Source organism: Ceratina calcarata, unplaced genomic scaffold (assembly GCF_001652005.2).
Source record: "Ceratina calcarata isolate Rehan_Ccalc_2016 unplaced genomic scaffold, ASM165200v1 scaffold321.2, whole genome shotgun sequence".
Lineage (NCBI taxonomy): Eukaryota > Metazoa > Arthropoda > Insecta > Hymenoptera > Apidae > Ceratina > Ceratina calcarata.
The window spans coordinates 838,848-864,277 of NW_017154760.1; the positions used below are offsets into that span (position 1 = coordinate 838,848).

The following is a 25,430-nucleotide window of genomic DNA, read 5'->3' on the forward strand; positions in this document are numbered from 1 at the left end:
AATTGGTACTATTCTGTTTTAAAGAGTGTTCATTTAATATCATACTCAACTGTACGCATGTATACATATAAATAGGTGGAAGGTAGGTGTAGATACTCTCGCGATACCTACGCCCGTTCTTCCGCTAATTAAAGTTGGCGTATGTTATATAACAACAACCTCCTGTTGCTCTTTTTACGATATGTTTGTTATTACAAAATGAAACAGCTTCCACTACGCGTAACAAGGTTGCTCGTTAAAGTCGGGAAACGCGACCCTACGAGTGAACTCGCATTCCGCATGCATAACATTTACCCAGACTGTTTCAACTACTACATGCACCTTTCATAATAATTCATTCGAACGCACGTCCACAGGATAAAGACGAATTTGATTAAAACTGTGCCGAGGTAAAGGTGCACCATTAATATTCTTTGCCACGTTCCACCTTCTCTTTTCTCTCTTGTTAAACCACGCGTCGCGAAACGTTCCACAAAGCTTAAAAACGCGTTATTCTTCGAGCCGGAAAAAACGGCCAACTAATAATGAATAAATCCAACAATAAGTCTCTTTATACAGGAATGCAATATACGCGTGTTACAAAAACTGCAAGTCGTTACCACAGAACGGTAATTGCATTCGAGAACGGATGCAACTTCTTGTTGAACATAAATTGTTGCATAGATAAAGCAAGGTACATAGGCACGGTTATTAACGTCAGGCGACAATATTCCTGAATGTTGCAACAAGCAATTATCAATTGCCGAGAGGAATTTTACAAAACGTTTCTTGTACGATCAGAAAAATTGTTCGTGCGTATCGCGTCGTTTTTCAAAAAGATCGACTAAGTGAAAAAACGGTTTGACCTCGAGTTCTTCATATGCAGACCACGAAATCGATCATAAGTCTTTCCTTTTAATGAAATTTAAAACGAGAAGAAACTGCGATAGCCTTACTACGATCGTTTGCAATCAATATAATTCGCCGCGTTGAATTTATTAAATTCCGATAAACCGTAAATATATTTTAATTTAGACATTTATCTATAAAATTCTCTGCAGAGATAAAATTTCAAATTAAAATGTAGAATCTGCGTACTCGGATGACGAGTGAGAAGCCCGGAACAAATTATTCGTGCGAACGAAATTTTCGATCTCAATTATACAAGAGTTATATGTTTCAAACAGCTTTTTAAGCCGTGATGAACTCAATTTCCAACTGCATAGTATTATCTGCGTAGCACAACTTGGCAAAGACCGACGTTATGCAACGGACGTCTGAGGGAATCGCGTGATACCTGTGTGTATCAAAGCAACGAAAGAAAAGCAAGTCACCAGACTGTCTAGGCAGGCGAACGAAGCTAGAGTTGAAAAACTACTTTATAAAATCCCAGGAACGAGCGAGCCAACGCACAAACACACACGCAGACACTCGCATACAAACGAGTGTATCTGTGAAAAAAAGAAGTGAGCAAGGTCGACGAGTCAATCAAATCGTGATCGGACGTGTGCTTCGATTCCGTGGCGAATGCAAAGGCATTGAGTAGAAATATCGGAAGAAATAAAATTAGTTTCGCTGCGCCGCGGCCGCAGCTGATACGCCGAGGGAAAAAACAATATTTTTCTCTTTTTGTTTTCGAAGAATCATGGAAATACCGTGACGAGCAAAACTTTCCACCTAATCCTTATGAAATTGAATCGAAATCCTACGTAGATTCAAGAAACGTACTCTGTAATTTGTTCCTCTTTCTATTCTCCTCTGTGCGATACATGCTTCACCGTACCATTTTACTGACTGTTAATAACAATGATGTAACGTACTGACCAGACGAGAGGAGCTAAAAATTTGTTATATAAATTGCAAAACTGCAAGTTGGCTAGAACAATGCACACGGGAGTTAAACGCATGAGATGTTGCATAAAAATATAAACGACTGTGTAGTAAACACTATTAACACAATGGCTGTTTTGGAATTTACGACGGGTAAAACTAGTTTTTCGATAACGAACATTCAAGTATAATAGCTCCCTTCTTGTAGCTAATTATAATAATCCTTGACTAAATATACCGATTAATTGCGAGCGTTTCGACGCTTTTCAAAGTCGACGTCGAACGCTTCCACGAGACACACGAATTCGAGCGACGAACCACTTATTCTCATTGCATAACGAGATAACCAGCCCGAAATAACTAACAAGACTTTTTAATCGACGCAAGCAATTCACGCGTTGATTAATGTAAATCTTCTCTTAAAAGTCTGAATCAGAAAAAAACGTTCTTGTAATATCATATACTTCAAATAACTCGTTGATTAATATAACATAATTAATTAAGAAATTTCATTCTCCTAAGTACATCAAAGGTCACGTAGTTGAACCCGAGATCAGCTAGTTCTATTATACTAATTAATAGTTTCGAGATATCCTTAATTGCGTCGTCTTTAGCATAGGACATTATCCACCAGATTATTTATCACTCTTACTTTTCTTCAATACCCGCAGCCATTAGTCGCGGACAATACGTAATAACACCGATCTTCTTTCCTTCTTTTTGCGACACTGCAAATACCTTTCTTTCCTTTGTGCGCAGTGACTCGACAGGTTCGAATCGCGTAAAACGTTAGTGCGCCTCTTGCCCTTTGCTCTTTCCACTCAATCGCGATCGGGCAAAAGGTTTTTAAGAAATATGCAAACGAAATTCTCGGATACAGAAACGCTGTTAACGCGACGGGTGAATCTCTAGAAAGGTCGCGGTAAGTTAATTTCCCATGCAAATCGCGTCCCGCCACCGATGCTCCCCGAGAAGAGATATCGCGATCCGCAGGAACGTATTAAAAAACTGTACTAGAACCGTGAGAATTCGTTCGACGAGAATTATAGCGTGATCGTAAAATCGGAGATGTTTACATACTCATGTACATTAACTGATGAAAAGGCCGAGGAACTTCACAGCTACAGTTACGTTACATCGTTACGACTCGGATTTACGAAAACAGTCGTTACACCGGTTTAATATTATTTAACTTACTAATCGATTTTCTCTCCTGTGAATCGCTTCTCTATTAATTAGTCGACTACACAAGATCATATAATATCTCTGAAATAATCATCTTGTAATACCTTACAATTCCTCTCGATTTGCATACGATTCACAAATTTTTCGTTTCGCAATTTTCTTTCCTTTTTTTCATTTATAAATATGAAAGGTATTCTTACATAAAGAAGGTGCAGAACTCGCGGATTTTTTTTCCAATACTGCTTTCTACACTTTGGAACTTCTGTGAACGCGCGATGCGCATTTCCTTCGAGGATTTCGAAAAATATGCCATAAATAATATTTTTATTGTCGGATGAGCTCGCTGTTAACGATAAACATTATTCGAGGTCGCGTCGTTGCATAAAACGCTTGCGACGTATCATCAACTAGAAGTTGACCGGAAAACTGAAAACGAGTTAGGGAATCCGTACCGCCGTTGTAAGCGAAACTGTGCAAGTTGTGTTCCATAAGCTAGCGATTCTTCTGCGGAAGCACCTCCGACATTCACAGCCACGGGCAATTAACATTCGCAATTTGATTCCGAGTAATGTAAACAGGAAAAGCTTGTGCGAATACAAATTCGTTACCAGTATACTTAATTAGTGTTAAACATTTCGAAGATACCTGCGGAATACATTGTTGTACATTTAAGTATCCCACCGTGTAAGACTTCGACTTTTGCACATCACGTGTCGCGTCCGCGTGCGCACTAACCTTTCATACGATTGACGCTTATGATAATCGAGAGCTGGCTAGCTGGCTGGCTGGCTGCAATATGCTGTTAGTAAAAGTCAACGCGCGCGTCACCAAGTTGTTGTCGAGGAAAACCAAACCTTCACACTATCCAGTGCAGTGTATTAAATTCCCGTTCGAGAAACACCGTTTCGCTTATCGAGTTTCTATATCTCGGATGAAAATCGCATTCATTTTCGACTCACCGTCCAGTATGCGATTTATTTCAACTGTATAGTAACAATGTAATTAAGTGTAGTGATCAGTGTTAAATCGATGTTTAATGAAACGATATGTGGACATTTAATGGCTATTTGAATTAAGGATAATATTTATTCACGATGTCAACCTTTAGCACGATAACTAACAAAATTTTTCAATTTTTTAACGATTAAGAGAAAACTGAGAAAAAAAATACGGTGTGACCTTTTTATAAGAAGTGAAATTTTTTAGATATCCTGAATTTCCTCTGTTCTAACTCCACAGAATTTCAACTAAACCGTATGAGCCTTGGAAACTTTTTCCCGAATACAAATTTTCGTTGATTATTGGGTTTATACGATTGATCTGAATGATCGATGCTATACCTGGGACTGTTAATACACAATGTCAACTATTATCTATGCCCGTCTTGTCGATAGGATATAGATTGCAAGCTTGAAGCAATATCGTGAAATCTCTGCGTGTCTTATCAGACTAACTACCATGTAGTAACCAGCACCGTTCCCCTCTTGCATTAATTTCAAAGTTGGCCGTACGCGATTAAAAGAAGAGAGGAAACGACAGAAGAGAACAAACGTTGATTATTTCACAGAAAGCAAAAAGGTAAATGTTCTAATTTCTGCTCACTGGCGATTTATTCTATAATTTTATGTTCTTAAATCTCTCTTAAAATTGTAGCGAAATAAATTAGTGATTAGAAATTGAAATGCGAACAGAAATCAGAGTAAAATGAAAAAGTCCAAGTGCCACAATTCATTCATTTATACCTAACACGTTACACCCGCGATTCCGAATCGCAATTTACCTCGCAATTATTTAGTAACTTATCACAATCACTGGCGTAATTATTCGTTCACGTAACGATCGTATACAGCTGATCAATTAAAAGTATTGCGAGATTCAAGTCAATTATCTACCTCTGAAGAATAATGTAAAAAGTATTGGATTTCCGGGAAAAAAAAGAACAGGCGCGATAACTCGATGATAATTCAATTGACTGTACGATAATAATCAACGAGAATCAAAACAGTATAAAATACTCATCAACGCATTTGCGCATCACGCATAAGTCGTATTTGCGATCTTTTAATTAAATTTTATGCAAGGGAACGGGCAATACGTTTACCAATACGAATTCTACCTACTTACCTCGCCCTTACCCTCGAACGAGTCGCGAAATTATTACAAATTTCTCAATGGACATCGAATTTGCGCTCACCCCCCCGCGTTGTAATAAAAAACTCAATCCGGAACTAAGTTCTGACGACGCGAGACAAGGCGATGTAATTACGCACTAGATTATGCGTAAAACATGTACGCACGATTTTAATTACTTAAAAATGAAAATGACCTATTCCAACGGAAGATAGCCTCGGTGTATCGAGGCAACGCAAGATCAAATCGCATGCACATTTATTACAATAAACGTGAATTCATAGATCAGAAATCACATGTAAAAGCAAACGCATGTTCCAGGTACATATCAGAAGTGATAATTAAAAAACAAGGTCCCGGGCTAACGTTAAAAATTTCGATAAGTAGTATTAGAGCGAAGATATCGATACGAGTTTAAAAAGATTACTTCGGGTAAACGTTCGACGCTCGAGTGATACGTTAAAACGACAAACTGTTTTGAAACAAAGCGTCGTATTGACCTAGGGGACGGATGAAGGTTAAAAACTGTTAAGGCTGAATCTGAACGTTACACAGATTAGATGTATATTCTCCTCGACGCTCTAGCGTTTGTGTACCATTAATAGAACAATGAGCCTGACCTTGGAATCGGCAAATCCATGCTGGTGGATCGATGATGATGATGATGGTGATGCGCCCTTTCAACCGTAGCAATCATACCCGGATGAAGGGTTTGCTGTTGCAGGTGCTGAGGTTGCATGTATACTTGTTCCTGTTCCCGCCACATCGTTATCACTGTTCAAATAACCGGCGCGACGATTAATTTCCTTCGATGTACACTACGTCAAAATCGTTTCGCGAAACAGTACGAACGTCCCTCCGTACCTTTCTAACGAAAATTTCTGCTTGATAGATCATCGCTGCTCGTAACGCGAAATACAGTATATCGATTATCCGTTTTTTTGCGACGGTATCGCACACTCTTTATCAATTTCAATACCGTTCAATCAGTTACTGTTGCAACTGTATAATCATTCGTCGCACGTCGTAACGTTATTCACACCGAAAGGAAGGGACGACTGGACTCATCTTCATTGGCCATATTGGAGACCGGAGAGCGCGCAATCAGCAAGGAGAGTCGGTACTCAACGTAAGACCGACCGTGTCTGTTCGTTATCGCGAGACAACTTTCGCAGCTTGTTTGTTGCGCGAATTAAAATTAGCCAGGTCGCCGGTTAATCTCGCTCGCGCGCTCGATCGCCCGGGCTCGTCTCCTTGGTTCAGATAAAACAACGTCACTATCTGCGTCGAACCGCAAGATCGGAGGCTGACGCGTACAGGAAAAAAACACTGACTGAGCCAAAAGGTTTTTATCCGACCTCTCGTTTCTTATCTATGTAATCGAGAGACGCAACTGTCTCGCATTCATCGGCGAGAAATGTCTAATAAAACTGTCTCGTTCGCTTCTGATTTAAACACCGGAAAACGATAATTCTTGCGGATCTTTCCGCATCGAATCCAAACGCTTAGCAGTTTCTGGCCGACGTACACGCGAACCATTGGTCGGATTCCCTTGACCTTGACATCATGATCTAGATCCCGGCGCAGCAGGAAATCCATAGACGAAGACGCAGAACGATCGCGAGGGGGCATCGATCGAACGGCTACTATCGATACGATCGAAGCGCGTACGAGATGCATATACGCTGACCTTCCACCTTGGCCTGGCCAGCCTCGTTCCGTTACATCGTGTGAAACGTGATAAAACTAGAGATCCTAGCTGCGACGTTACTCCAAAGAATCCCTGGCCTTGACACACTGTCCCAAATACCTCTTAGAACGAGCAAAACACGTTTCGTCTATGTATGCACTCCGTAGATAACAACACAGTAACGTGGCCTATTGCACCCTCAGTAACCGCGCAATATCACATACAGAGTCGTACGCGAGCTTCCGTCGACTTGGAAACCAGCCTGTTATCTTTAAACCTGATTTCTACGAAAACGACGATACAGCTTGCGATCCTCTTTACATTAACGTTACTTTCGAAGATACACACTCGCGTAAAGTGTCAAACGTTTACCAAAAAGACAGACGATCGAACGTTGAGACACACAACGCACGGTAGTCGGATGCGAACTGCCGGTGGAGCGTTACCCCCACTCTTTAACGGCAATCAACGTCTTCCCCTCCTGACCGAACGGACCACTCGCGGTACCCCTAGCCTTCTCCCCGCGATATCCGCGCTCAGACCCGCGCATCGTGATAACACATTTTTAGTGGGATTCCTTGTATCGGCCTGGGTCCGGCGATAAGAAACGAATTTTCGTTACGCCTGTACATAAGTGCATGCATGCGTCGTTTTACGCGCATGAATACTCGAGTACGTAACGTGCAGAGGTACACACGTTACAATCGCAGAACGTTATCTGTTATGTTCTACTTATAGATATCGTAAAATCGTCTAAAAAATACAGCCACTAGTGTCGAGGAGATTTTTACATAAATGTAGGAAATCGATAACCTTCGAGTAAAATTATCTCGTTGTTGTTTCGCATATTTCTGAATCAGCAGACGAATGCGAAAGAATATTATTTATTTTATTAGGATTTTTAGTTGTTTTTAAAGCCTGAATTTTCCAGTGGAAAATCATTTATCATATTCTGTCTTATCGTCGACAATTATGGATTAAAGGAATTCTATCGACGATAAAATCAACGAGCAGATTTTTATGATATTTGATATACCGGTTGTATCTAAACATTCAATCACGCTCTACCTAGCAACGTACTCAACTTAATTCTATTACAATTATCGACAGAATTATCATAAATTGCACAATAAATAATTCATATGCATATCATCAAGGACCCGCTATAAGAGAGATACTGCAATTCCATTAGTATTATTGCAACATTATTAATCAGACATCGGCTGATTTTGCGGAATTAGTTGATATCTAAATAACGATTGCATTTTAAAAATCACTGAAATTTGATAGTGATGAAACCAATTACGGTGAAAAGCAAAATAGCTTGTCACATTAATGTTACAGTGTTTTATTGTGTACCCGTACGCGTGTCGCCAATTACTAATTACGTAAGCCACGCTGGAGAGATCCGATTTGCGTTACCTCTGGTTGTTATCATACATTATGTATACATGTTATTGTATTCAAATAACATATGACCGAAAGCTAGTCTTTAGAAAACTGGCGCTTTGTTAGTTATCACTCGTAATAATACGAGTGCACTTCGAGTGTAATTTCGAATTAAACGAATTCATTTAAGAAAATGAATATCTAATAAATTTGTACCGAGGACGTAAATTACTTCATCGGAACAGAAATCTCAATTTATAACATACATGAAATAGCCCGTAATGGCACATAAAGTATTCAATTTATCGAGTATGTAATCAATTTCTCAATTTCTCCAGAACTCGCTCGTAACGCCAATGCGATGTTTTGAAAGAAATGAGAAAGTTGAGTTTATGGAATATAGAAAAGAAAGAATGCACTCTTACCCGTACGTGATCGTCGTTTCCGGCGCAGAAGTAGAAGACAACGCGCCGACATCATCCTCGTCCACGTCATCCTTCATTTTTCAAATTTTTCCTGAAACCAAGCCAACACCATTAATGCACATTTTTCCCCATATTATCGAACGTTATGCGTATCGCATTCGCTTTGTAAACGTCGCTCATCGCAGATATTTCATCGGATACAATATCGAGATAATAACCCAAAAAAAAATGAAAAATACGATATATCATCGATAAATCGATAAAGGGAACATGCACAGTGACAGCTGGTTGATTAATAATGTAAATAAATAATCCGCGTTGCCATCAATTATATACAATGAAAATGTGTACGTATAAAGTTCGCGCACAGTAATCAAGACCGCGAATCGTTTGCCACAAAGTTGATCGAATCAGTGACACAAAAAGTGTTGGAAATGTCACGAGTTCTCGTGAATTATGGATCAAGCTCGGAGTTCATCATCGAGAAAAAATTCAAAATTTTTTTCCTATGACTCGTTTGAAACAGCCAGAGTTGGATTTATGTAGGTAAAATCTTTTATTAGTGCGCCCGTACATCATGAAAGGTGATATTAATCTCAATCGGTATAATTCGAGCTACGAACGGCAGGACGGCGTGGGTGGGTTGCGTATTCTCTTGGATAACTGACTCGAAACGATCAGCTGATGCTGTTCGGGTATCAACCATACTTTTGTCAGCAGTAACGCAACTCCAGTAGTCTCGGTCAGACGTGGTCAGACGCGGTCGGACGAATGATTCTCGGAGAAAACCGTGCATGACTCTTTTCTCTTTTTACTACGTCCGAGTGCTCTTCGATCGATGCAGATCCCCTGTGTATTACAAATGTTCTACAAATCGAAGCTTCTATAACTTCCACCGGTCCAATTCTATTCGGGAAGAATAATCGAATTGCACTGGATATCGCGCAAACGTAAATTGAGAAGAAACTTGTTAAAATTCATAATTTCATTATTTACACCGTTTATTTGCGAGTGAAAATTCATTACGGGAATTGTTTGTGTTTGTAACGAATTTCAAATTCATTTGCATCCGAAGCAAATAACAACACGGAAAACGAACACGTGCGCTTTCAAAATAGGAAAAAGGAATAAGAATCGGTGAAATGAAATTGGAACCAGGTACTTACACTCGATAAAAAATCGGATCAAGATATCGATTGAGGGTACGAATCTTATTGAAAACACCAGTAAAGACGAATATTATACTTGTCATTCTGGCTGTGCATCCCGGATGACCGATCCGTCCGATCTTAATTCGTCAAGCGTGAACCCTGATCTCACTTCGTTACTCTATAGTAACATAGAACGTAATGCAGACGAAAACATCTTATATCATTATTGCATCAAAGGTGCACGTCCCAAATAAACAATCTAAATTCGTCTCAAGAGTTCTTAATCGGTCTCAAAACGAGAGCTAAACGCGTGCTCTAATTACCTGACCATATATCCAACACCAAAGAAGAAAAAAACGAATATTGATGTATTTATTTACACTGTTTATCTAAAAGAATCGATTCGAGTTTGTGGAGAATCGAACATCCCTACTTCACATTATATGAATCGTTCCCACGTCAATCCGTGACAGATAACAAAATTGGCGGTCTATTAACCCTTCGGCTGAGTAATGTTTCGTTTTCGACCTCGACATGTTTCCCAGAATGTTGCACGCAAAATGAACACGTGGTTTGGAAGTCGACGAGAGAACACGACAATCATTTTAACGGAACACATTATGTACATAGGCAGACGTGATACATACTTTGGTATCACGTGGCTGCGTTAAAAGTACAAGAGTCGTTGGGAATAAGTGCGTATCCACTTGCATCATACATTCCTGTCGCATCATCGTTGCGATCCTACTATTACGTGTACACAGCCATTCGTAAGTGTTACAACGGGTTGTAAAACATGGATTCGCGCCTGTACATAGTACGCATTACGTGGCTCTGTTACAATTACGACGACCGATGGGAAAAGCGCAGCCCAGACACGTACTTATCGAACGAGTGAAAGAAACAAAGGAAATACGAATGTATACACGGTGCGGCCGTGTTCGTGTCGTCGCCAGTAATATCCACCCGTCTAGACACTAGACTCTCTTTGTTCGTTCAGGGGCTGATTTTCAGGGGTTGTTCCTGGTCGAGCGTAGGGTAAACCGTGCCCGTGTCCACGGGCAGAGGAATGCACGAGTCTACGGGAAAGCGAGTAAAGAGGAAGACGGGCACGAAAGAGGAAGAGGGACAAGGGGAGCAGCATCGGTTACACACGAGGAGGACGAGGATTGACCCGAGGTGTGCGTGCATGTGGTTCTCGGCCCGGTGTGTGTGGCCGGCGCGCGACGTCGGCGAATGACACGTTCTTCATGATCAACGACGACGAAACTGTCTGTGGGCCGTGTCGGTGCACGCGCGACCACCCGCCGACTTTCTCGACTCTCCTTTCTACCTAGTAAGCAGAAACGCGCCGCACCGGTTAACGATGCTCGCCTCCTCGCTAACGCGCGCTTCCTTACTCTCCCGTCTCTGTTTGTCGTCCGTCGATTATATATTATTTGCGAAACTTCAGTTGAACGAAATACACTTTCTTTCAGAATCGATCGATACCTATTTAAAGAAAGACTCGTCTGATTCGTATAATTCCGCTTCAATACGGCGTCTCTTTAGTGTCTGATGAGAATTCAATGATCTGCCTCTACAATATTAACAAAAACCCGTTCAATTTGAAAGACGAGCTACACAAACCCTATCTTCAATAATCTATTTTCTTAAACCGTGATCCACGATCTCCGATAAATTACATGATGACTAAGGAAAAGTATAATAACATCTGTGGTCATTTGTTCCAATTAGTTTACTCCGGTATCCAATCTTCTATTTTATTTTTCTTTTATTGCTGGCAAGGATCGAGCTCAGTTGAGAAAAAGGGATGTACAAGGTTTAAACGAGTACTCGTACTGATTAAATGACGGGGACAATCGGTTGGAAAACGAACGTTACAGATCCACCTCAGCACAGTAACTAAGGACCGAATTCTCTTCCGTTTTACGATATCTCCGACGATTTTCCTTTCCGTGGAAACGTAATAGCAAAAGTTCGTGGATATTTCCAGATATCGTTGGCTCTCATACCACATATACAATCTGAATACATATACGTAAGAGAAGACGACCCGAGTATATGAGAAAAAAGCAAGATAGAGGTCCTTTGCCTCTGAAGCATGAGGTACTATCTATACACGTGGCTTGCCATACAATACTGAACTGTACGTCGGCGGATAACCTTCGCTCAATAGCAATTAACATTCTAGCATCATTAGCATGCGCAACATATGCACAATTTTTCTAATCATTATCGAAGGAATTCTAAGGCTCTATTATTTTTTGTTTACTCATTTTACTCTAAAGCAGTGATTCTCAACCACCGTGCCACGGCACTTTAGTGTGCAGCCACTGCCCCCTTCCGAAATGAAAATTATTTATTTTTTTTTTTACATCTCTTAATCAATTGACACTACATTGAATTCAAATATTTATTTGATTATTTGAACTGAAGAGTAACATTTTACAGGATGCAGAATGTGCTATGGTAATTTATTTTTCCGAATTTCTTATACATATAAAATTAGCCTCTTCCTAAAAAAATAAATCTTTGATACAGGCCTGGCCACTGCGACACGGAATGAGAGTATCATTATCATTCTTACACCCACATATAAATGAAGTTATCAAAAAACACGAAGCTCAAATTTCGCATTAAATGTAATTTGTAATTTATCATTAAATAAACATTCCGTCCACTTACTGTAATGCAAATTTTATTTTATTCAACGTTAAGAATTATTATCCTATGCTACTTTTACAAAATATATTATAGGTACATTAATCAATAAATCCAGTAAAATTCTTTTAATTTATCTTATTGTTAGTGTGCCGCAAAATTGTTTAATTATTAAAAATGTGGCGACTATTATAATGTTCATATCAACTATTATAATGATCATTATATGAAATGTAGCATCAATTGGTACAGGAATTATTCTATTAAGGATTATATGACATAATCCATTCCCTTAGTTGGGTTATTAGTTAGAAGGGTTAATTCCCTTCGTTGTCTTTTGAATTCTGATTTCGCGAAAATAAATGTGCAGGATGAATGAAATTAGTTTGAAAATGATAAAGTAACTCTGACGATCGCGTATCCACGTCTACTAGATTTATAGTTTCGAATAGTAATCATGGATTAAGTATGCGTGGACGAAACGAGCTCTTTGCACGCGAGTGACGTTACATTCTTGCAATTGAACAAACTTGTTTCGTTAAAAATAGTGCGTCGTATCGAAAGAAGCGGTTGTTTGCAATGGTTGCGGTACAATTTCTGATACTGCCCTCTTTTTATTATACCATTCAGCTCCGCGGCAGCACCCACGCGGTGAAATCAATGCAGAATTACATTCGCAGAAAGTCTAGATATACTATTCAAACATTCGTTGAGTTATTCTATGATACACTACATGTAAGTGCTCGATATACATGTATAATATACGATATCTGTACTGGCGTCGAGAGAGCGAAGAATTATCAAAGATAGACTAAAAATATCTAGCAATTTTCGAGCTGCGTCAACCAATGCGAAAAAAAGTATGTTACAGCCTGTATCTTCTCTTTCACTCATTCCACCTGAAAGACCCAACATTACCAATGCACTATTTTAATAATTAAAAATAATCAAGCCCTCGACAATCGAAATGACTAAATTTTCCACGATTTTGAAAAATGTCTATTCGTTTTACAGTTCAGATTCGAACGGCTATCGCGCCAAATAGTATTGGTAAACAAGTATGTATACAATAATGATAGTGCTCATAACTAATGATACCGTAGCGTATCAGTGCACGTGACAAAATAAGACAAGAAGTGTCTGCGTATAACTACAGTAATCGAATGACTCGATGTAAAAATCCATGTTGAGCACACGACAAATCACGATCACTACTGCATCACGCAGCGATAGGCGCGTAATCATTTCCAGTACGGCGTAACGCGTAGTATCAGTAAAGAACATGGTAGACTACGATTCGCGATGAGATAACATCCGACGAACATACTATGTATCGTTGACCTTGTTAGTTGATAGCTGGTAACTATTAAAAGTGCCGTTTAAAAACATTGTCGACGAAAATAATAACTAACGGTTCGCGACCGGCTTGTGCGCTATTACAAGCGTGCTCATTCATTTACTTATTCATGAAGAAATGCACGCGGACTTGCTTTGCCACGATTAGTAAGCAAATCACATTTTAAAGCTGCGACACATTCGACTGGGCCACGCCGTAAATCTCGCCCGATATGTAATTCCCTATGCGCTTGTTAAATTTACGAGCCATGATTTTGCCTGAAGAAGCTGCCTGAAGAAGCTGATATAAACGGTCGCGTCGGACTCGTCAAACTTGAAACCGAAATAAAAACTCGTCGTCGTACTGTGTACTGTACACTCAAGTTATTAACTTGTTGTTTGTTTAACACTCGAAAGGGGTGGTTCATAAATATTATATAAACGCGAACCGATACACTTGTAACAATTTTCTCCACCCACCGGAATAAAACGACCTCGTAAACATTTTTTAAATCTATTCTTTATACGTCCTTTTCTGTCATCCGCTTTTAGAGATCAGATCTCATGTATCCTTCGGATTTTCCGCATTCATAACAGAAATACAAGAAATATGAAGAATACGTGGAAAAACATGTAGAACATCAAAAGTATAAAACGCGTTATTATCTTTGAAGAATAAAAGCTTTTTTAAATTGCAATCATAAATGTTTCGTTTGGTATAAAAATTCGCAATCTAGATTGTTCACTGCTAAAAATAATAACATGTTTAAAAGGAATTCCTTATCGATAAACGACCAAGTTAACAGATTAAATATTGTGCAGAGTAGGTGCGTATATCTGTACTTTTTACAATGTCCTTTTCCTCAGGTAACAAGCCAAAGAAACCTGTATTACGTCGCATGCATTCTTCAATATCATTATATGCATTGGAATATTCCCTCGAATTTTTCAAACAAATTGCAAAACCATTGCAACTTGTTTACGGTAAGTGATAAGATAGCGAGACTACGTAAATGCTGCAAGGTTCTTACTATGTTCTAAATAATTTTGTTAAGTTAGAACTGTAAGGGATGCATTTCCGACGTTTAATCTATTTTTCGATCACGGCACAAATACATTTGTGAAAAGAACAAGTCGGAATATCTTTTAAGATAACAAATAATCATCGCAAACAATAAATCTATTATTTAGCATTATTACCCAGATAATAAAACGCGGATAAATTTCCATATACTTTCACAACAACTGACTAACAAATATATTTAAAAAAAAAACCCGCTGGAATAGAATTCGAAGTTGAAACAAATTTCGCTGCTAGCCGCGCATCGGTCGTGGCAAATATTTTGGTCATCGTGTTGGAACGATATTTCATTGGCCTCGCAGCTGCACCTGCGGCAGGTGCAACTCCGATGAAAATAAGAAATCCACGAGCCGCGGATTTGACTAAAGTAAAGAATGACCGCTTGAATCGTTGAACCTGATCGCATCGCGCCAGGGGGATTAAAATCGTTAGTTTCTTACGCGCTTAAGCCGCGTATCCACTTTTATCGTACTCTCATCTTGTGTCACCATTGCGTTTTGCCATGAATCAGCGCGTTCGGGATCCAACGAACCATCCATAACGTTTACAGCTACGTACGCAACGTTGTTACGCAACGGTGATACGAGAACATGATACGAGTGGGGCGACTCGAACATGTCGACGAACACTCGGAAAATCGCGTCGAAGAGGAACGGCATTCTGAAACACGGGTTGCAGCATCTTTCCCTTCGCATATATGCGAGACCTATAACTACCGAGAATAAATGTCACCCAGTCAGGCATGTGCGCGCGTCACTTGCCTGACCTAGTTTAATCTACACGATCATCCTTCTGTGCTAATTAAGTAGACACGTCCGTTTCATTAACAGACCACTCTCTTTGCTACGCTTGATAATGTCTGTAGACTTAAAATCAGTCTCGATAAGGCTCGAGTAATAATTGCACGCAAGAAAGATTGTGTGTTATAAAGTCGTTAGCAAACGATTATTTACCAATTGATTGAAAATAATCAATTTTTTAAAGACTATTTGCTCGCTGTGTCTGTTCATAGTGTATAATCAAGGGTGTTGAGGCATTCGAGTACCGATCGAGTTGAAACGAGAAGGGTTCTCAGTGACATTCTTTCTATAAATACAGCAGAACAGAAGCAAGGTATCTGGGTCAAGAGGAACGAACCGTTTAAAGGCGTTTGCACTTCTCTATTTCGTTCGACTACTGTATAAAAAAGAGTATTTTAGGTCAGTAATTTCGATAAACGTGTATCTACATCCTTGCTGGAGAATATTAATCATCTTTAAATTTAATAAACTTCGACTCAGGCTATCAAATCGAATTCGAACGAAATGTTATCAACGCGAACAAAAAAACAGAGAATGAAGGTAGAAGCATATGAGATAAGCGTGTTCTTTCTTATTAATCATATCAACTACGTTACTGCAAGTTCAATTGGTGCCTAAGCGCGCGTTGAAAAGAAGAGGCGGATGACAAATATTTCAAACGCTGACCTCTATCGGTATATCATACATAGGCAGTGAGTGGAGTTTAGCCAATTAACAACTGTTTTATCGGCCGAGAAAATCCTGGGGCAATGACCTCGATTTTGAGGAACGCTTGACCTATATTCTATATATCACTAATATATCCAACGCGCATGTGTGCATCTCGATGATAGTATTCTATTATTTATCCTCGTAATCAAGTGTAATCGATTGTTTTATACTCTTCAATATTCGCAGCTTTTTATCGTCAAACTCGAAATTAATAAGAATCCAGCTCTGTGTACGATCTGTTCGTGTATAAAAGCGTTCATTGATATTTCGAGAAGCGTGGTATCAAATAAAACGAAGGTCACATCACGGTTCTTGATTGTACAGCGTCACTATGCAGAACCTCGCTCTCTATTAATTCATTCTTAGCGATAACGTAAGACGAGAGCGAATATAATATTCGGCAACGAATGAATTAATTGCTAAGTCGAACGAAAGGGGTGAAACTATGAAACACTATAAGTACTGTATGAACGTGTGGACGTGTTCACGGCCATTGCCAGTGTAATCGCTCTAAATAGCTAATTAACGACAAACATTTTAACTTAGGTCAATACGTGATTAATCACGGCGTTTAGGTGTCACAGACGATGATTGCTACTATTAAAAATACAGACTTCGATCCGACTATTATCTGGTTATCTAAAATCTGAAACGTTCCGACTATCGCAACATTTCGGTAATATTATCGTTTCGTTCGACTCACGAACGGTTGAACATTAAATGTCCAGGTCGATCAAGTTAGAACGAATTGAAAATATAATTATACATTATTGTCCCGTGGTCAGGGACGGTTAATGGGAAAGGTTGAATGAGGGCAACATCCTACGAGTCAATGTCCTGTTGATGACAACAGAGAACACACCCGATTCAGGTCGCGAACAACTCGAGGAGTTACGTGACAATAAACAGAATTATTTTTTAAGCGGTTCACGTTGACCGACGAATGTGTTAACAACCGTGCTCGTAGATAGGAGAAGTTAATAATACAGTATCGCGGCGTTGTTAAAAATGCTTTCAAGAACTGCTTACCTTCCACCTCGAGGACAATGTCAATTATACGTTTGACGATCCAATGGGAAGAAAAATTCGTTTCAGCCGCGAGGGGCTGTTATCTTCGTCACAAAGCACCGCACATATTATCACTGAGCATCGCACCTTCTCATCCCGACGTTGTCTCCTCCGTTTAATAGAATGTTCGTCACAAAACAAACGCAATTTGCACCAGTTCACGTTCGTACTCGATGCAATGCCGCCATATTTCCTGTTATTCCGACCACAAGTCCGACTGTGCGGTATATACACGTACACGATACGATATTCGACGATCCAAGGTGAGCCTACGCAGCACGTTTCGTGTGCCTCAGTCACGCCCTCATCTGGCCCGATTTAGAAAGTAACACGTATGAGCGAAGATAAAATAGACACTTCATACGTTTTAAAAGTATTTCAGATAATGTAAATGTTAATCATTTATTCGTTGTAGTCGTAGTTTCGCTACGTTGGAAAACGATTCGATAGTAAAAACGAAAATCTTAATTTGTACAGTTTATATTTTTATACATCGAATGTAACGTAAATCAAAACATAACCTGAGACTCATGTGTCAGTAAAGTTAGGTACTGAGTGTTTCAAAGTGTTTCAATGTGAAGATTTTATCGTGATCAAAGTGAATTGCAATGGAACAACTACAAACCGCACTAACGGCGATTAAAGTGTTACGTTCGAGCGTCGGCCAGGTGTTCGATTCACTCGGGAACGGATTACGAGCCGAACATGGAGAAGAAAACAAGGAAAATAAATATTTACTAGAGTTACAGGAACTTTTAACAACTGTTAATGTTAATTTAAGGTGAAGTTCATAAATTAGTCTTTGATAATGAATATTAAATGTTAGATACATAATACTATATTATTACATTCAGGGATGTCGAGCAAGCTGTAGGCAGCTTAAATCCACCACCAGGTCCATTTAATTTAGCAAGCACTACGTATCTCACTCAGGAAACGACGCAAGAAAGACAAGCATTATATAGCACATTAGTTAACAGTTACAAATGGACAGATAAAGTTCATGAGTATAGCAACGTTGCTCAAGTATTACTTAGTCAAAATTCTTTAAAGAGATCCTACAATACTACTAGCAGAGCTAAAAGAGGAAGGGTCCAAACGAGTAATCATAATGTTCCTCAACAGTGAGTAAAAGAATTTTAATATCCAACAGCATAAGCTATTTGTAATTAAATATCCTATAATAATTTATGTACATTTCATGTTGCAGACAAGTTGATTCTCTAATAGCCTCATTTGATAGACTTTTCAATGACATGACAGTATCCGTATCTCGTCCGTTTGCATCAAACGCAGTATTACACGTTACCTTAGGACATGTTTTAAAAGGAGTGATAGCATTTAAAGGTTTAATGATCGAATGGGTAGTAGTCAAAGGGTACGGGGAAACTATGGACCTATGGACAGAATCTAGGCACAAAGTATTCAGGAAAGTGACTGAAAATGCTCACGCCGCTATGTTACATTTTTATTCGCCAGCGTTACCTGAATTGGCTGTTCGATCATTTATGGTGAGAGAATGTCCGACAGATTTCGAGCGAGAGGTATATTGATAACTGGAAATTCAATGTTTCTTCTTGCAGACTTGGTTTCACAGTCTAAATAATTTATTCAGTGAACCATGCAAACGTTGTGGGTTACATCTCCACAGTGCCTCGCCTCCAACGTGGAGAGATTTTCGTACCTTAGAACCATATCATCAAGAATGTAAACCATAAGTTTTCTTAGTATAATTTTCAATAATAAATATAATTTTTTATGAAATATATCTATGTTGCTTTATATTACTAATTGTCTAATCATCGAACAGTATAACTTTTTCCATTCGTCGAATCTTCGACATTTAACAGAGATATCTAAGCGTTCTGTTCAATATGAATCAAAGTCAACCCTTTTCTTACATACAATTAAAAATACCACTTTTACTTAGTAAATATTTTTATTTTTAGATTTTAAAAGATTTCGTGTATGACCTTTCCATTTAAATATATCTATTCGGCTTAAATACATTAATCATAAGTAATTAAAATGTTATAGACAATTGCTACGCATATATACAATCGTAAATTAAACCGTATTGCAGCGTTACAGTATTTTTTGGATACAAACCTGAAATCAAATTGTAAAAAATTAAAAATAAAATACATCCCTATAAAATCATTGTACAAATAACGCATATTTCTGTATAATGATATATCAAAAGAAGCAAATAATAAAAGAATTCTGATTTATTAAAGTTTCGTGTTAAGAATTTTTTAATTCTGTGATTCATCTATTATTTTAAATAATAAATACGATTTTTAAATGAAACATAATGCTTTTATAGAATCGAACTAAATCGTATTTCTCAGAGAAGTCGAATTAGAGAGTGGAAAGCCGCATGTTTATCGGAGAAACACTTATTCTCGTGCTAAGATTTACGTATAATATACAAATGAGCAGCCATAAATTTTTTTTCTTGTTGGGAATATAGTAGCTTTGCGATCAATTCTTTTTTTTTTAATCTGTACCCTACATACGTATGTATAATATACATACATACCGTTTCTTAACATTCTTACGTGCTATGCGTTTAATTTTACATACCTCTAGTTAATATTACGTAAATATAATTACGTTATAAGTATATGTACTTTTCACATAACTGTACACATTCACATTTTCGAATATCGACGCTCTCCGTGAAGCGCAAGTCGTTTGAGTGGCAGTGAACTTATTTTATATACCGTCTATTACGATCACTTTAATGGACTCTCTCCAATTTTCATTTCTCTTCGTTTCTTTTTTCTGTGTCGTCTTCCTTTAAGGCTTTATGAACGTTGCAATACTCTCAGTGAATTTAGTACCATTGACCCGAAACTATATATGCAATCATATATATGTCGTTACTGATCTCGTTATCAAAGTCGTGGTAAGTGCAGAATAGGTCCTCGCTCAAAGGTTTGCCGGTTACATGTATATGTATATATGTATATTTATATATGGATAACGTTACAATTTTAGAAACGAGTTTACTTATTTTTATATATCGTTACGTGTGAATGAATTATAGTGAAATTAATTCTCTGGTACACGAGAGGAATCGTGTTCTCCCTTCTTTTTTTGTCGCTTTGTTTTTCTATCTCGTTAAAGCACTTTGAACATCTACACATTAGTTTAGACCCTCGGGAACAAGAGATACATCTCGTATTTTGTAGAATTCGTAGATGTAACACACGTGGCATAACTGCATATATCGTTTATCCCATCGTCGCGTTCATCTAACGACCGTAATGTGTAGATTGGAATTTTAATTGCGGCGAAAGTAGAAAAATTTCTTCGGGTTTCGTTTCTCTCTCCGTTTTGTAGACTCTATTTGTCGATCTCGAGATGTTCGGTGAACGTATTATCACAGCATGCCTTTTCTCAACAACAGAAATCATATCGTGATGTCCGGATACTCGCGGTTAAACCTAAATCCACGTCTACGTAGGTGTAATTATCGCGAGTAATGCAACTACTGTATCGGTGATCTCACGTTTGCACGAATAAACGTGAACACGTGAAAAGTGAATTTCTTTCGCGTATCTTAAAATATCGTTTCTGACGCGGTACAGGGTTCTCCCTCGAATCCGAACCCGTCGGTCTTATCTATCGTAGATGCATGTACAATATATGTACATAATTAGTTCGAGTCGGAGTAATTGCAACTACGGTTATTTATAGTTCTCGTGTTCGAAGCTTGTAATAAGTTTAAAAAATGGATATGCTACCAGCACTCGGTCCGCAATTATTGTACAGCCATAAACACGAGTGGGAGAACGTGTAAGATGTCATTCTCTTTTTATTTAACACGCTCGTTTCACTATCGTTTTCATTAGTTCCTTAAATTGCACCATGCTACCATAAACTATTAATTGAAGAGTCTCAGGGAATAAGGGCGTTCCTATCGAAATTAGACTGTTTTATCAATTAGATCGATACTGTTGATTTGCATGTCGCAAGAAATGGTAAAACGAAAAATGGTACTTCTTGAGAAAAGTCCTCGTCCCTCGCAACTCTTCAGTCACAGCGTATAGCATACGTACATATATGTACGTATATCGTATATTTATGTATGTACATGCATGCACTCGTCACACGTAAATTGGCACCCATTAATATTCGGACACATTTCAAAATTGAATAACTTTTTTAATATTGTACCAAACTGGTTTAACTTGGTCCAATATTAAAAAAGTTATTCAATTTTGAAACGTGTCCGAATGTTAATGAGAGTCACCGTATGTATATGAATATCTAGCCTATTTATCGACGTACACATGTCGACGTTTCATCCGTAATCAATAGTCGAAGTTCCGGTGATCTCTAATTGCAGGAGATCCATTTTAGCATATATTCAGTTCAATAGCTTGTTATTGCCTTTCTCACTGATTCTGTATGATTTGGACAGCTTATAATTAAAAGTCTCTCTTTCATCTCGATTCATCCTCCTCCGTATTAATTATATTTAACTTGTTCAGTTCACTGCTGATCGTGTTATTTATTTCATTTATTCTATTCTACCTGTTGTACATATTGCGATTATACCGCAATACATATTATATTCCGTATAATGAATCGGTTCGAAATCGTTTAAACTTTAATCTACCTAATGCGATCTAACGTGCACGCGAGAAAGAGTTCACCGTCGTCGTCGTCGTTCATGATTCCCTTGATCATTCCGTTTCTAAACGATGTATAAAATGAAAATTATACACACACGATGTCCTGTAAGAGTGAAAATAAGGAGAAATCGTAATTATACGTGTATAAAATAATTTTCAGCGAGTATCCTAATGTTTCATTCGTTTTCCAAGGTAAAGGGGTTGTATAGGAACAGTGTTTCCGGCCCCGTAAACTATAACGCATAAAAACTGGCAGCGAAGATCAATCGTATCCACGTTTGGCTTCGATTTTCGAAGCAGAGCCTGTAATCAGATCCTGCAGCTTCCTCGACCATTTAAATTTTCAATTAACCCTCAACACATATATTAACATTAATAATCAATAATAAGAATAATTAAACTACTTTCAATTTGTGCGTCAACTTAAAATTCGAATAGCCGAGTCTGTTTCACGTCTGCATAACAAGGCGAGCTCTGCTTCCAAAATTAAAACAAAATGTAGGTACAGACGATTATGGACTGTGAGACAGATTCGTGCTTGCATCTGCTCACAAATTCTTTGCAACGATGGCGCATTTACGTTTAGAGAATCTCGTCGACGGGGAGTCAACGAAATAGGTTCGATCTGAGCGATCGGTTAATCAATATGTGTCGTCGAATAATACAAAAACCGGTCGAACGACGCGATTTAGTTTCGTGTAACGCTGCTCCGAATAGAGAATCGAACGTGGAATAGTTATAGGATTATCATACATCTTACGCAACGGCTTGGTAAGTACGATGGGTGTATACAGTATATATGTACATGTATATACACGTAAGGGAAGTTCCTCTTCGTAAGGAGAGTTCGCGTAACATCAAACGACATGCACTTTGGCGTGTAAAACGTTAACGACGAAAAAGTAGTAAGAAAAGGCATGCCTCTGAACGTACGAGGTACCACAGAATTTTCTGGTCCAGACGAAAGGGTGCGTCGATCGTTGGAAAATCTGTAACGCCTATATCGTTAAAATGGTATCTTGAAAAATTCGTCAATTAAATCCTAGATTCGTTCTTTCGTTTGCGTAAAATTGGCGAGGAATTAAATCTACCTTCGCAGTTCTGAAACGATCGTTCAACGAGACAAATTGATCCAGGTTCATTATAATTCAAAGGTTCGCGTTAATCGACACCCGTTCGTTTGTACGATCGTCCTCGTACACTTTTATAAGGTAAATTGGAAATGTCGCTGTTAGGCACCGTACGAGAATTACGTTATTGTATGTACGCGGTTGTTGATATGCAGTCGAAACGGATATTGAATAAACGCACTCCAAAATGGAATGAAATTTTTAACATCGGACGTACTCATTCTATGCAGTGCGAGCTTTAATAACAATTCGAGTTACGTGCATGTATGATTATTTGAACTTTAACGTGTATTTAAGGATGTATTGGCTATACAGTCAATCCCAAAAGTTTATGCACCGTCATATCAAATCACTTCATATTCTAATTTTAAAATAAGGTCATTATAGGGCTCTCTCCTGATACGTTACCCAAAGAGCGAGCTATCTTAAGACGTTTTCAATTACTATTAAAGATCCCGATAAAAGAAACGCGACGTTTACTTTTCCCCACGCAATTTAGATTAACTTCTTGCCATTGCATAGTAAATTAACTCTGTTTTAATTAACTCCCATAGAAGAGTAAGTTAGTCCGGTATTAAAAGAGTTACTCAATTCTGAGGTGGCGTCAACTTAATGCCCGTTTCGACTGTTCTTAACGATCGTAATCGTTAAAATGACATTATTACGAATTTCAGTGTTTCGTCTGAACGACACACAGCGTCGAGTGAATAATAATTTGGTCGATACCGGATCCGAAACACATCTCCCCGATTGGTTTACGTTCGTCGAATTCAATCTGTCGGTTAAACATATATGATCGTAACGCATAATCATAGTACAGTGCAACGACGTATAAAGACGACAGTGATACAAAATGACATGTAATTCGAATAAACCCTATGAAATAAACGATATAAAAGTGAAGTGTATAGATATTGTATACCGTTCCTCCTTTCGTATTCTCCCAGGGTTTTCGTTCAACGATTCGTCGCGTTTAACAATTACGTTACGTTCTATGCGTAGCTTCGATGTTGCACGAAGTTCGAACATGCTGTTCTATAGACAGTGATCACGGTCCAACCTGTTTAGCTCTCGGTATCGTAATTCATCTCTCGAGGGTACATACGTCTAGGCACAATCACTTTCGCAACATATCGTTGGACTCGTTTTTTTTTTTTTTTTTCGAGGCTCTTCGTCGCCTCGTCCCTTCCCTCGTTTCACGTGGAAAAAGAATTCGCATTTCCCTACACCGAATCGTTAAGCATAATCGAGCCACCGACGAGTCTGTCCCACCCGCACTTATAATAATATCATCGTCACTCTATCCGTTACAAAAAATTGTAACTTCCAATACTCTATTGAAATTGATGTTTCAATTTCTCACACGTCCACCCGCGAGAGATATTCGCGGGTCCGACGTGCCCTTTTCAACGGATGCGATCCGGTCTATCGTTGCTGTGCCATCAAACGATTAGGCACGGTAACACGCCTCGTTACTATCGAAATTCTCCATGCCGCCGGTCCAGTCGACGGTCATGTTCACTGCTCGTAGACTGCGTAAACTGTTCCGCAGGAAGACCGCGCAGGCCTTGCTCCTTTCCGTGATGATCTCGTAAAGCTGATCCTCCAGCGTGAGGGTGTTGGTGATGAGCAGCAGCGGCAGTGGTATCGACGCGTTCATAATCACTAGATTACCAATATTAAGAGGAGCTATTTCCCATTGTCAGACACCGCTGTTCGGAAAGCGTGGCGGGGGAAGCGGGGGCGGTGGTCTCTCCGGTTGAGCGGGTGCGCCGGAAGATCGCTCGGACCCAGCTGCAAACACAACTGTTCGCCCACGTTAATCGTATGCACGTTTTTCACCGATCCTCTTTCTTATCGCGTTCAGAGACACGCGATTCGTTAACAAACATTACACTTGGCATTCATCTACCGAACCGTTTCAATTTAAATAGACGACAAATAGCAAGCGCCTACGACTTCTGTAGCAGTTTTTAAGTTGACATACTAGCTGAGAGAAAAGAAAAATTAGCTTCAGTTAATATCGTTCGTGAACGTCTCGATCCAATTGAGATATAAAACCGCACGAACAGATGTGGACACGATGACAGATACTCAGGCGCATCTAAAAACGGATTTGTTAAAAATGTTGGTCTGCTTTATCTAAATTGGATCTCGTCAAATTTTCATTTAATTTAAACGAGTAAACTACTTAGTATTTATTTAGCATATCTTCA

General features: G+C 38.8%; 3 protein-coding genes across 13 annotated transcripts in view; 1 reads left to right on the plus strand and 2 right to left on the minus strand.

The window, feature by feature from the left end:
* Window positions 1-17,617, minus strand: part of LOC108624636 (circadian locomoter output cycles protein kaput) — a 46,325-nt gene extending 28,708 nt beyond the window's left edge. For 2 of the 4 annotated variants that reach the window (XM_018024060.2, XM_018024059.2), the window contains exon 1: window positions 5,745-7,254. In XM_018024060.2, the coding sequence (XP_017879549.1) occupies window positions 5,745-5,890 (146 nt within the window). In that variant the 5' untranslated portion in view covers window positions 5,891-7,254. Of the gene's footprint in view, window positions 1-5,744; window positions 7,255-8,628; window positions 8,720-17,399 lie in introns of those variants that run through there. The other 2 variants (XM_018024062.2, XM_026813224.1) reach the window with 2 other exon arrangements.
* Window positions 17,618-17,768: 151 nt separating this feature from the next.
* Window positions 17,769-19,206, plus strand: MED27 (mediator complex subunit 27). Its single transcript, XM_018024048.2, has 4 exons — window positions 17,769-18,219; window positions 18,293-18,562; window positions 18,649-18,949; window positions 19,022-19,206. Exons 1-4 carry the CDS (start codon window positions 18,047-18,049, stop codon window positions 19,154-19,156), a joined length of 879 nt encoding a protein of 292 aa, XP_017879537.1. The 5' UTR covers window positions 17,769-18,046; the 3' UTR covers window positions 19,157-19,206.
* Window positions 19,207-19,941: 735 nt separating this feature from the next.
* Glut1 (Glucose transporter 1) overlaps window positions 19,942-25,430 on the minus strand; it is a 31,333-nt gene continuing 25,844 nt past the window's right edge. For all 8 annotated transcript variants that reach the window (XM_018024036.2, XM_026813226.1, XM_018024037.2 and 5 more), the window contains one exon: window positions 19,942-25,020. In XM_018024036.2, coding sequence (XP_017879525.1) covers window positions 24,917-25,020 — 104 coding nt within the window. In that variant the 3' untranslated portion in view covers window positions 19,942-24,916. The remainder of the gene's footprint in view (window positions 25,021-25,430) is intronic.

Bases quoted from the DNA above. Each gene is read 5' to 3' on its own strand.
- MED27 (XM_018024048.2), top strand. From the start codon at position 18,047: ATGGAACAACTACAAACCGCACTAACGGCGATTAAAGTGTTACGTTCG. The intron at 18,220-18,292 runs GTGAAGTTCATA...TATTACATTCAG, and splicing joins ACTGTTAATGTTAATTTAAG to GGATGTCGAGCAAGCTGTAG. The intron at 18,950-19,021 runs GTGAGAGAATGT...TTCTTCTTGCAG, and splicing joins TGGCTGTTCGATCATTTATG to ACTTGGTTTCACAGTCTAAA.